This window comes from Gracilinanus agilis, chromosome 3, assembly GCF_016433145.1.
Source record: "Gracilinanus agilis isolate LMUSP501 chromosome 3, AgileGrace, whole genome shotgun sequence".
NCBI lineage: Eukaryota > Metazoa > Chordata > Mammalia > Didelphimorphia > Didelphidae > Gracilinanus > Gracilinanus agilis.
In genome coordinates, this window is record NC_058132.1 from 67,813,142 (window position 1) to 67,826,478 (window position 13,337).

Sequence of the window (13,337 nt, forward strand, 5' to 3'; positions counted from 1 at the left end):
TAAGACCATGGAGTATGCTATAGGAAATGGAAACAATTCTTTTAAAGTGATTCTGATTGATCTTCCCACCTTAATCTGACCCTGGGGGAAGTGCTGTGTTCAAGGTGGTTTCTCAGCTTCTGAGGGATGCATCTTTTTATTATTTTCTTCTGGCTGATTAGCTCAACCCCCTTTCTCCCCCTTTCTCTTCCTTAATTTCCCCCTGCCCTTTGGCTCCCTCTCTGTCCCTCAGAGCCCATGAAAGCTCCCAAGGGTCTCGCCTTCTCTGAGATCCAGTCTCGCCAGCTAACCCTACAGTGGGAACCTCTTGGCTACAATGTCACCCGATGCCACACCTACACTGTGTCCTTGTGCTACCGTTACACTGTGGGCAACAGCCACAACCAGACCTTTCGGGAATGCGTGAAGATGGAACGAGGCACCAACCGCTATACCATCAAAAACCTGCTGCCCTACAGGAACATCCACGTACGGCTCATCCTGGCCAACCCTGAGGGAAGGAAAGAGGGCAAGGAGGTCATTTTCCAGACTGATGAAGATGGTAAGACTCCAGTGCTTGAAGGGACCTTCCAGGGTATTGGTGGAAGTGTTGTTTGATGATGTACTTTGGGTCAAAAATTGATTGTCTGGCCGTGGTTGAGGAGGAGTCAAAGAGCTAGGACTCAGGGGCAGCTAGGTGGCTCAGTGGATGGTTGATAGAGCACCAGGCTTGGAGACAGGAGGTCTTGGGTTCAAATATGACCTCAGATACTTCTTAGCTGTGTCACGCCGGCCAAGTCACTTAACCTCCACTGCCTAGTCCTTACTGCTCTTCTGCTTTGGAACCTTAGTATTGAATCTATGACTGAAGGGAAGGGGTTAATAAAAAGAGCTAGGACTCAGTATTAAACTGGTCAGCAGCAGGGCATTTGAGAGCCAGCTTACAGCTCACAGGAGGTGAAGGATGTGCCCATTTGTGGTCTTGTAACTCTCCAAGGTACTTCTGATTTCCTGCTCTAAGCAGACCTGTATCTACATGTGTTTACTTTTCTTTGCATCTCCAGAGCTTAACACAGTGCCTGGAACAGGGTAAGCACTTAATAAACACTCATTGGCAGATTGGCTTGACTGAGGATACATAGCAGAGTGTCTCATGCCTGTGGCATGACTGACATAATGCTGACATATTAAATGTTTTCTGTTTACAAAGCATTGCACTAGATGCTGAGGGAAATTCTGCAAAGTTTAAAGAAGTTACTGTAATTCTTTGCTAATTCTGTCACTAATCAATGGGGTTTTGGGTACTGACCTGCTCTGTGTCTTAGTATTATGTTTGATACCTCAAGAGGGGCAAAAATAAGCATATAACTTGCATTCCTTTCCGTCCATTTTCACAGCTTCCACTTTTGTTCATCCCATCTCTTCTGGATTATTGTAACGACTTTGCTGATTCTGGTCTCTTTCCTGTTTAATCTATCTTCCACACAGTGCTTTGCTGGCTACTTAGCAAATGTTTGTTGGAATTATTGTATGTTTGTTGAATTTCTAAAGTCATCTGACAATGATACTACTCTGCTTAAGCCCCTTCTATGGCTTCTGATTGTCTCTAGGATGAAATATAATTTCTCAGCCTGGCACTAAAGTCTCTTTGTACCCTGGCTCCCACTTGCTTTTCTTTCTTTTAAAAAACAAAACCAAATGTCAAACCCTTGCCTCCTGCTTCATAATTGATATTAATATTACTTCTAAGGCAGAAGAGCAGTAACTGCTAGGCAGTTGGGGTTAAGTGACTTGCCCAAGATCACGCAGCTAGGAAGTATCTCAGGACAGATTTGAACCCAGGGCTTCCCATCTCTAGGCTTGGTGCTGCCCCTCCTCACTTACTTTTCTAATTTATTTCACATAGTTCTCCATCACAATGGACTAGTTCTCTGAATTTGATCTTTCATCTCCAGCTTCTGTACATTTGCATAACCCTTTACCCACACCTGGAACCCACTCCCTCCTCATCACTGCCTCTTAAAATCTTTATGTTGCTTCAAGGCTCAGCCTAGGTGCTACCTCTTCCACAAAGCTTTTAGATATCCATGCCTCCTCCATTGACCAGTGCTTTGCATTTACTCTTGTGTTGTATTTGTTGTGTTACAACCTCCAGGAGAGTATAAGTTTTTTGAGGACATGAACCATTTCACTCCTGCTTGTGTTTTCCCTGGAATTAGCACACTGGGGTGTACACAGTAGGTCCTTAATTCACATTTGTCAAGTTGAATTGAAAGGAAGACCCAATCACTGCTCTTCCTCTTTGCAACTTACCATCCACTTGGGCAAGCAGATAATACAAATAATGAATAAAAGCTAACATTTTGATAGTGCTTTATGGGTCTTATTAAGCATCTGCCTCATGGCGACTCTGCTGAGTATATAGTTCAAATATTCTTATTCTTATTTTATAGAGGGGGAAACCGAGGCTCAGAGAGATTGTGTCTTGCTCATGTTCACATAACTCTAAGGAAGCTAAGCCAAGCTACAAAACACAGTTCATCCTGTACTGTCTAGGGGAGTGCCAAGGGGGCAAAGGCATCAGAGAATTCCAGCATGGTAAAGAACTTCAAAGGCCACCAGTCCAGCCCAGATCTAAACAACTGAACAGTCAATTGACATTTATGAAGCTTTACTATGAACCAGATCCAGTGTTAACCTCTGTTGAATACAAAGACAAAAGCAAATGAGTCCCTGCCCTCAGGGGGCTTATAGTCTAATAGCATCCCCTCTACCCAAGGAGTGGTCATCCAGCCTTTGCTTAAAACTCTCAACTGATGTCTGTAAGGCATAAGGGAAGGTATTATTACCTCTATTTAGTTGTTATTGTTCAGTTGTTTTTTCAGTTGTGCCTGACTCTTTGGGACCCCATTTGGGGTTTTCATGGCAAATATACTGGAGCGGTTGGCTATTTCCTTCTCCAGCTCATTTTACAGGAGAGGAAACTGAAGCAAATGGGATTAAATATCTTGCCTAGGACCACACAGTTAATAAGTGTCTGAGGCTGGATCTGAATTCAGGAAGATTAATCTTCCTGAATTCAGATCCAGTACTCTGTCCATTGTGCTATCTAGTTGGTACCTAGCCATATGTTTACAGATAAGGAAACTGAGGCTGAGAATAAATGAATGGAAAAAATTGTTAGGTGCTTCCTCTGATACAGGTAAAAAAGTGAGACAGTCCCTGTTCTCAAGTCCTCAAGTGGTTTGCTTGCATTTAAATAGGGGCAGATGCACACACACACACACACACACACACACACACACGAAGGGTATTTTGGTTTGGAAAGTTACAGGGTTGGTGAAAGTGGAGCACTGCTAGAGGACACTAGATTGAAACACTCTTTCAAATAGTAATAGCAGTATTGATTGGATTATGGCTTTAGAACTAGAAAGCAAAGGGAGGGAGGGGAAGAATTGGGGTAGGGGGCTGGTATATGACTGTTGAGGAGACAGCCATGGAGTAAAGTGAACTGAAAAATGATTGGTTTAAGAAGGGGTCTGGAATGAAGGACTCCTGGGCTCAGTTGCAGGTCCTCTTCTTAAACATTCAAGTGTAGCCTTTAGGCTATTGGAGTTATGAAATCATTATATTACCCCATATCTTTATCATATCTATGGCCCTTGTAGAGGTCAATAGGTGCCTTAGAGGATGGATGGAATGCTGAAAACCTGAATTCAAATCCTGCCTCAGACACTAACTAGCTATGTGATCTTGAGCAAGTCCCTGAGAGAGGTCTCAGTAAAACAGGGATAATGATAGCTTCTATCTCACTTGGTTGTTGTGAGGGTCAAACGATAACTGCATATATAAAGTGCTTTGCAATCCTTAAAAGCTCTGTGAATGTTAGCTATTATTTATTAGCCCATGGTCTTTAGTTTATCATGGCCTTTAGGTTACCATAAAACCTCTTATATTGTCATATATCCTATAAAGAAATGATGTCTGGAAATGACTGACATAAAAACCAAAAGACATCAATAAAACCTTCTTTTAAAAGATTGGCCTTGAATCAATTACTCCATCAATAAGAATTTATTAAATGCTTACCATGACCCTGGTACTATCCTAAGGAAGTTCTGAGGATACAGAGGAAAAAAAAAACAATCACTGCCCTCAAAGAGCTCACCTTTTAATAGGGGGAGGAAATATCTATTCATCTGTCTATCCATCCATCCATCTCTATCTGTCTATCCATATCTATCTATCTATCTATCTATCTATCTATCTATCTATCTATCTATCTAACTATCTATCCATCCATCCATCCATCTGTCTATCTATCTATCCATCTATCTATCTATTTATCCATCCATCCATCCATTCATATCTATCTGTCTAATAGTATATTCAAGAAGAATCCAGAGTAGACAGATACATATACATATACACATATATTACTATAATAAAGACATATATTTGTGCATATGTGTACCCCTCTCTCAATCTCTCTCTCTCTCTCTTATTATTTATTATCCTAGACACAACTCCACTGAGAAGCTCCTTTTCTTCCATTTCTCCCCAGTCTCTCCTGAATCTGTTCCTTGAATAGCTGAGGGTGGTCCACTATTCTAGCCCTCTCCTGCTTTCACCATCTGTCCCAGGTTCCTGGGTGGCTCACTCTCCTTCCTTCTCTTTTCTCTTGATTCTAGTCTGGATTTCTCTTTCTTCTCCTTTGTGCATTTCAGACTAAGATGGGACTTTCTTTTTTCACTTACAAAAAAATACTAGTGTCCAGATTGATTTGGTCTTTCTCAATTACAGTAATATTGTCATTGGTCTGCAACATTGTACTCATAATACTGTGCGACCCTTCAAGAACAGAAACCATAGGTCATAGACTTTGAATGAGAAGTTACCCTAGAGTCAATCAGTCAACAAGAATTTATTAAGTACTTACTATGTGCTGGGTTTTGTGCTAAGTACTCACTGGGATACAAAGAAAGGAAAAAGACATTCCTTACCCTCAAAGAGCTTATAGTCAAATGTGAGAGTTAGCATACAACAGCTACATATAAGCAAGATGTAGACAGGATCAATTAGAGCCTGCTGAGCCCAACTTCTTTACTTTATATATGAGGAGGCTGAGGCATAAAGAGGTTGAGTAACTTACCCAGGACCATTCAGTATCTGAGGCAGGATTTAAACAAGGCTAGCACTCTATCCACTGAGCCTACTGGTCACATTGTTGGATGTGTAATTTAAATTTGCTTTTCTTTCTTTAAAACAAGTGTGACTTTGCTTCTTTTGTTTTTTACATCATCTTCATTTTCAGATAGATCCCTCTTGTCTCCTCTTCTTTGGGACCATCTAGGGGAGTACTGGGGCCGACTTGAACTCATTTCCCAAATGTTCAGCTGGAGCATTCATGCCTCAGAAATTGATCACTACTAGGATGAGATTTATTGTCTTATTGATTGGACTTTAAAAAGTGTAGATGGTATAGATTAAACTTAAAAAGGTGTGTGTACATGCATAAATATGTATATGATATATGTATATATGTTGCCTTTAGAGAATCTGATTGTTATACAATTACCAGTACAGCTCTCTTCCTTTGTAATAATGAAAAAAAAGAAAGAAAGAAGGAAGCTAGATATAGCATAGTGGATAGAGCACCAGGCCTGGAATTGGGAGGATCTGGGTTCAAATCTGACCTCAGATACTTCCTTGCTTTGTGACCTGGGCAAATCAGTTAATATCACTCTTCTGCCTTGGAAGCAATTCTTAGTATTGATGCTAACAGAAGGTAAGGGTTTTAAAAAAAGCTTAGTAACTCATAAATGTATAATGTATACTGTCATATTATTTTTTAAAATGTCTTTTGTTATACCTGCAGTACGTTCAGTATTTTCCTCAAATTTATTTCATTAAAATTTTTTTCATATTTATTTCATATTTTTAAAAATTTTATACAGTATTTTTACTTAACATTTACCTATATATAGACCCTATGACCAAATATTTAACCCAAATTTTACAATAAAATGCTGTAAGTGCCCCCATAAAATAAAAAATAAAAATTCAGATTTCTTCTTTCGAATGAAAGGAGGGCCAAAAATTTTTATGTGGATTTTCCAGATTGCCCCCATGATGTAGAAGGAATACCTGTGTAGCCTATACAGTACTCTATTTCCAGAATCCTTTATGAGGACTTTTCAAAGAGACTTTATTAGCTGCAGTTGAAGAGAGAGGGAAGCAAGACAAACCTAGAGGTTAGATTCAGAACTTCAGAGCACAAGGACCTTTATTCCATAATAGCCCTAAGCTGGCCAGCCCAGCTTCCTGCATGCTGCCCTAGCACCTGACTCTCCCTACTGAATCTTTGGCCCGTTTTTTGTCTCTTTTCTGCTTCTAGGCTGTTGTTATCCTAGCCTTTCTCATCAAATTCTGGGTTGGTGCTTCCAGGTGCTTCCTGTTCTTCATGTGAACAGGGTTCTACCCACTATGCCAGCCTTCTTTTGATGGGTGTTATTCTCCTCTCTCCCTGCCAGGCTGACAATAACCCCTGTCCCCCTCTTCCACACTGAAAAATAAAACTACAACCCACTTACACTTTCCACAATTGTGAATTGAAGATCTTTTGGAATTTTATATGAATCTGGGCATTTTTTGCAACCTCATTTTCCCCTCTTGGTTGGCATTGAGACGGGAGGGGTAGGAGTATTGAGGGGTCAAGAATAGGAATTAGCAAGGGTGATAAGAAGCACAGCAGTCATTGTAGTGGAAAGAGAACTGAATTTGGAATTTGAGGACCTGGGTTCAAATTCTGACCTTTGCAAGTGTGACTTTGGATAAGTCACATCCTCTATTGGCTTTAATTTCCCCATCTGTAAAATGAGATGGTAATACTATATTAATCAATCATCAAGAATTGACTAACAATGCAGTCTGAGAGGTACTAGGTTTCACTTTATTTGCTTTTGTTTGTTTCAGTTCTCTTTCACAAAATGACTAATATGGAAATATGTTTTACACTATTACACATGTAAAATCTATAACAGATTGCTTGCCATCTTAGGGAATGAGGATGGGAAGGGAGGAAGGGAAGGTGAGGATGTGGCTCAAACTTTAAGAAAAAGTTTGAAATATTTTTTCACATCACTTAGGGGTAATATTTCATTTATTTATTAAAAACAAACAAACAAACAAACAACCCTTACATTTCATCTTAGAATTGGTTCTGTGTTTTGGTTGCAAGGCAGAAGGCAAGGCAATGGAGTTAAGTGACTTGCCCAAAGTCATATAGATAGGAAGCGTCTGAAGTCAAATTTGAACACAGGGACTCCCATCTTTAGGCTTAATCCACTAATCCACCTAGCTGTCTCCTAAAATATTATTTTAAAAACTTGACTAAGTACTGACTATGTACCAGGTACCATGCTGGGTGCTGGGACTACAAAGAGAAAGATGAAATAGCTCTTGTCCTCACGGAGCTTACGTTCTTTTTTTATTTTTATTTTTTTAACTTTTACCTTCTGTTTTATGATCAATTCTAAGAGAGAAGAGCATCAACTAGGTAACTGGGGTTAAATTACTTGCCCAGAATTACATAGCTAGGAAGTATCTGAGGCCAGATTTGAACCCAGGTTCTTCTGACTCCAGGCCTGTGCTACCTAGGTGCCCCAAGAAGCTTATATTCTAACAATCATCTCTTAGCTCCCTTCCAGTTCTAAGTGTATAATCCTAAGAGGAGTTAGAAATTGAGGGAAAATGAAAGTCTTGCTCTCTCCTCTTGAGATGCTTTTTTTAATACTTCTAATATATCCAGAGACTCCTTAGATAAAAGGAAGACAGGGCATGGGGGAGTCCAGATTTGGCCTTTTGGAGTCCTACCCAGCTCTTTCTCCATCATGGAGGTTGTTTTTGGGATCTTCCAGGCTCCAGATGACACCAAGCAGGAGCAGAAGCTGCAGACATAGCACAGGCACCTGCAATTCTCCTGCCTCTTGCCTTTTTTTCAGAGGTTATAGGCTAATCCCTGGAGAGGCTGTGATGGGCAGATCCCAGGGGGCTCCTGCCTCAGCCTGGGGCTGATCCCCCTTCTGTCTGTTTTAGGCTCAAGACTGGGGGATATAGTGGATAGAATTCTGGACTGGAGACAGGAAAACTTGAATTCAAATCTGACCTCAGACTCTTACTAACTGTATGACTCTGGGCAAGTCTTAACCTCTTTGCCTCAGTTTCTCCAATTTTAAAATGGAGATAATAATATCATGGACCTCCCAGGGTTGTTGTGAGGATCAAGAGAGAAAGCATTTGTAAAGCATCTAGTATAGTGCCTGGCATGCAGTAGGTGCTATATAAATGTTATTTTCTTTTTTATTCATTCATTCTTTATGCATCTATCTATCTATCTATCTATTCATTCATTTATCTGTGTATTTATTCATTTCTTTATTTTCCTGGAGGTTCCATAGTCAGTAAGAAGTAAATCCAGCCACTGGATTTCTAGCTCTTCTATGCAATTCTCTTTAAAAAATAGTTTTCAGTGAACAAACTTTTAAAAAGTAAAATATTATTGATATTGTTTTCATGCTTTTGCTTTCAACCCAAGTTTTCTCTTTATCCTTCCCTTTTTATGTTCCCCCTCCCAAAGAGTCATCCTGTGCAGCTAAAAAAAAATCAGCAAGAATACTTTTAAAAGAAAATGAGGGAGAAAAAAAATCAGCAAAACCAATCAATGCATAAAAAATTCTGAAAATATATGTGGTATTCCATATCCCCGGACACTCCCCCCTCCCCGGACCTCTGCAAAGGAAGAGGGGCAGGTGTCTTCTCTCATCCTTTCTTTGGGACCAGGCTTGTTCGTTGTAATTCCGTAACGTTAATTTTTACTTGTTTTACAGTTGTTCCTTCCGTTTCCATTGTTTTAGTCATTATGTATATTGTTTTTTTGGCTCTGCTTACTTTATTCTGTATCATCTTTCCACGCTTCTCTCTTCATAATGTTCTTTGTTTCTTATAAGAGAAGGGATTTAGCATTTATTAAGTGCTTGTTATATGCCAGGAACAGTGCCAAGCTCTTCTGAAATATTATCTCATTTGATCCTCACAACAGCTCTGGAAGATAGGTGCTATTATGACCTCTTTTTACTGTTGAGGAAACTGAGGCAAAGAGAGGGTAAGTGACTTGCCTAGGAGTGCACACACAGCTAGGAAATGTCTGAGGCTAGATTTCAATTCAAGTGTTCCTGACTCCAGGCCCAGAGCTCTATCCATGGACCACCAGCTGCCTCTTAAATATTCCATGCCGTTCATGTTCCACATTTTGTTTTGCCATTCTTCAATCTGTGGGCATTTACTTTATTTCCAGTTCTTTTGAGTATTTATTTTCTCTCCCCCTTTCCCAACCTCCCCAGCTATTGAAAGGGGAAAAAAAAGAAAAAGAAAAATCCTGGTAACAAATGTGCATAGGCAAGCAAGACAAATTCCTCTGCTGGCTGTGTCCAAAACCATTCCACCCTGAGTCCATCACCCCTCTGTCAGGAGATGGGTAGCTCTTGTCCCTAAAGCTCCTCTGGAACTGTGGCTGGTCATTGTCTTGATCAGAGTTCTTAAATTTTTATTGTCTTTACAATATTGTCATTATTGTGTAAATTATCCTCTTTCTGCTCACTTCCCTCTGCATCAGTTCATATGTCTTCTCAGGTTTCTCTGAAACCATTTTCTTCATCATTTCTTAGAGCACAAGTGTTCCATCACATTTCTGTGTCCAGCCATTCTCCAATCAATGGCTACTCTCTTAGTTTCCAGTTCTTTGCCACCACAAAAAGAGCAGCTATAAATATTTTTGTGCATGTGAGTCCTTCCCCTCCCTCTTAGGGTGTACGGTCATAGTTGTGGTATCACCAACCCGAAAGGTGTAAATGGTTGGGCAATTTGGGGAGCTATTTTTCTGTAGCTGCCAGGCACATCCCCACTTCATAAATGAATTATAAACTCTTGGAGGCTGAGAGGAGATCCGTGCCCATGAACATCATAGGTCTTTGTATTTGACTCTGACAATTATTCATCAGTATTTCCTAAAGAGTAATTGACTGTCTGGGCCCCCTAAATAGCTCCCTCCTCTCCTCTGCTCCCCAGCCTGAGAATAAAATCCATGCCCAACTAGAGTGGATCAATCCCAGTTTGAAGTTTTCCCCTGGGGGAGCCTTGTTAGCAGCCTAATGATTAGGACAATTAATTGGAGAGTGTTCCTAGGTTGCGTGGATGCTGGGATGGTGTCTAGCTAAGGTCAGCATCTGCTCTTTAAGCCAGAAAGGCACAGGGTGAGCCCAGAAAGCCAGGCCTCCTCTCTCCCCAGGCTGCTGGGAATTCCAGCAATTCTTCAATCTGGGTTGGGTGGTAAGGAAGCCACCATGCTTGGAAGGGCAACGTATTGCTGTTGTTTTTGTGTATGTGATCCCCCTGGCTTTGCTTTTTTCCACTCTGTGTCATTTCATATACAGTGTGGCATAGAATATAAAGTGATGGACTTGAAATCAGAGACCTGGGTTCAAATCCTGCCTCAGAATCTGAGCTCATTACTTAACCTCTGGGCTTTTGTGTCTCAATCGGCAAAAATGAGAGGGTTGGATTCAGCGTCCTCTAAAGTCTCTTTCAGTTCTAGATTTAGGATCTAATGCTTATACACAGGTCACTGGAAGGGGCAAGTTCCATGGCCAGGTATTTTTTGAGCTTGGGACATGGTTTTAGGATGAAGCCCCAGTGGGTCACTATCCTCTGGGGGTTCTATTTCCCATAAGATTTGATTCCTCACAAAGAAAATCCCTCCAGACCAGGGGGAGTAGAGTTGCATGTAGAACATAAACATTAAGCAAAACATTCTTTATAAAAAGATTCCATGCTATATGGTTAAGAGACTTGGGTTCTAGTTTTGCCACTAGCTGTGATCTTGTTTGGGACTTTTTCCCCTCCACTATACAATGGGAGCACTGGACCACGGGGGCTTTAAACTTTTTACTGCCTTTAGCATTCTGTTCTTTTTAAAGGGTTTTTTTTTAAAGGATTTTAAAAAATTCGGTTTAAAATTTTTTAATTTAATTTTTAATTTTAAAATAGTTAAAAAAATCCTTTTTGAAGGATTCTCCCTGCCCAGTGTTCTCCCTGCCCCCATTTGTCTTACTTCCCAAAGACTCCTCCTTCCCTTATAACCAAGAAGAATAGTTAAGTAAAACAAATCAACATGGTAGCCTTGTTTGATAGTGTATGCCTTACTCATCACTTCTCTGATGAGATGCAGGAAGCTGAGTAGTCTTTTCTTCTGGGACTCCTTAACCTTCGTGGTGGCCCCTTACCTCATTCTGCTCCAATTTTTCTACCTGGAAATTTTCTCCTTTAAATACCCAGTTTGTCCCTTCGCCTTCCTATATTGTCCCAGGACTATTCCCAAAGCATTTCCAATTGTTTCCTCACACCTCAAACTCCATCTTTGCCCTGGCTGAATCCCATGCCTGGAGTACACTCCTTCCTTTTCTTAGAGTCTTTCTCTTCCTTTATAATGAAGCTCAAAAAGGGGCAGCAAGTTGGCTCAGTGGATAGAGAACCAGGCCTGAACTTTTCTGGCCTCAGATACTTCCTAGCTGGGTGACCCTGGGCAAGTCACCTAATCCCAACTGCCTAACCCTTACCATTCTTCTACCTTGGGAACAATAGTTAGTATTAACTCTAAGGTGGAAGGTAAGAGTTGTTTAAAGACAAAAAGAAACAAAACCAGTCAACCTCAAGAACCATCTTTATGAAGTCTTTCTTGATATTCCAAACCACTCATGTCCACCCTCCTAAACTACCTTGTATTTATTTAGGTAACATGTATTTCTAGATGTATTTGTTGTCTTGCCCATTAGCTTAAAAGCTCTTTGATATTTTATTTTGTCTTTATGTTCTTAGTGCCTTGGCATATAGAAGTGATTAATTTAATAAATGCTATTGGTTGAGTAGAGCCTCTCCTGTTTTAACAAATTTTTGAGGAAGGGAATCTCCCAATTCATCTACAAGAGTTTCATCTCCTTTGTTGTCAGAAAATTCCTCGTCTCATCGGACCTCTATTCCTCCTGATCATAGCTGGGCTAATTAAACTTTGGGGTGGGGTTTCTCTTGTAGTTCCTGGAGGCATCTCAGCAGAGTCACTGACCTTCACCCCTTTGGAGGATATGATATTTCTGAAGTGGGAAGAGCCCTTGGAACCCAATGGCCTGATCACCCAATATGAGGTAGATATATCTCCTTGAGACTTTGTGTCTAGGGCCCACTGGCCAAATCCAGGCCCACAAGTATTGACTAGAAGCTTTGGCAGGGAGAAGAGGAGTAGATGGTGGGAGGAACAAAAGGAAGAGAAGCTGTCTTCTAAAATATCTACTGATTCTAGGATTCTTTGGGGAAAGAGAGGTGAGAGGCAGGAATTGTTTAGATTTTGGGAAGAAGGGAGACAGATAATTGGGGAGGCCACCCCCAAAGCTCTTGTTATCAGGGCTTAGTGTTCTGTCTTCCTACTAAATCCCGGTGGTTCCCAACAGTGACACCCTTGTCTCTGTGGCTCTTTTCCTCTTTTGGCCCGTTTCCAGATTAGCTATCAGAGCATTGAGTCATCAGACCCTGCAGTGAATGTGCCTGGCCCCAGGCGCACAGTCTCCAAGCTCCGAAATGAGACCTACCATGTGTTCTCCAACCTGCATCCGGGTACCACATACCTGTTTTCTGTGAGGGCAAGAACCGGCAAGGGCTTTGGCCAGACGGCACTCACTGAGATCACCACCAACATCTCTGGTGAGCAACCACCTTCTCTCTCCTTCTTCCCCACAGCCTAGGCCCCAGGGTGGAGAAGGCTGATCCTCTGGGATGTACCTTGTCATGGAATATCACCTAGGGGAGCCTGATGGAAGGCTGTCAGGGATGGGGGGGAGCATCACTGGTTGGAGGAGTGGGTGGTAGAGAAGTGGGCCCTGGATGTTTTGATGAGGATTCATGGAGACACCCTTGGAGATGAGGGAGTTGCCCTCCTCAAAACAAGTCATTGGGGGAGTGTCCAGGGCCTCAGGACATTTTTGGTTCCATTGTTGACCTACCTTTCCTGGTTTCTGAAAAAATGTTGTTGGGGAGAGCGCTGTCCCTCCTACCTGGAGGGTTGGTCAGTGCTTGTGTTCTGGGGTTTTTTTTTTGTTCAGTGTGACATATGTGTGTATGTATGTATATAATCTATATATGTATAAATAATTTTCAAATAGTGCATTATTTTTAATGACTTTTTACAAGGTGTCCAACTATACACTTTAGAAAAATATGCAATAGAAGGACACAGCCCAATGTACATTTCTTTG

At 41.1% G+C, this 13,337-nt stretch overlaps 1 protein-coding gene across 1 annotated transcript in view; it reads left to right on the top strand.

The window, feature by feature from the left end:
• Window positions 1-13,337, top strand: part of PTPRU (protein tyrosine phosphatase receptor type U) — a 128,559-nt gene that overhangs the window by 47,872 nt on the left and 67,350 nt on the right. The window contains exons 8-10 of the mRNA XM_044667962.1: window positions 233-541; window positions 12,124-12,233; window positions 12,585-12,786. Of these exons, the coding sequence (XP_044523897.1) occupies window positions 233-541; window positions 12,124-12,233; window positions 12,585-12,786 (621 nt within the window). The remainder of the gene's footprint in view (window positions 1-232; window positions 542-12,123; window positions 12,234-12,584; window positions 12,787-13,337) is intronic.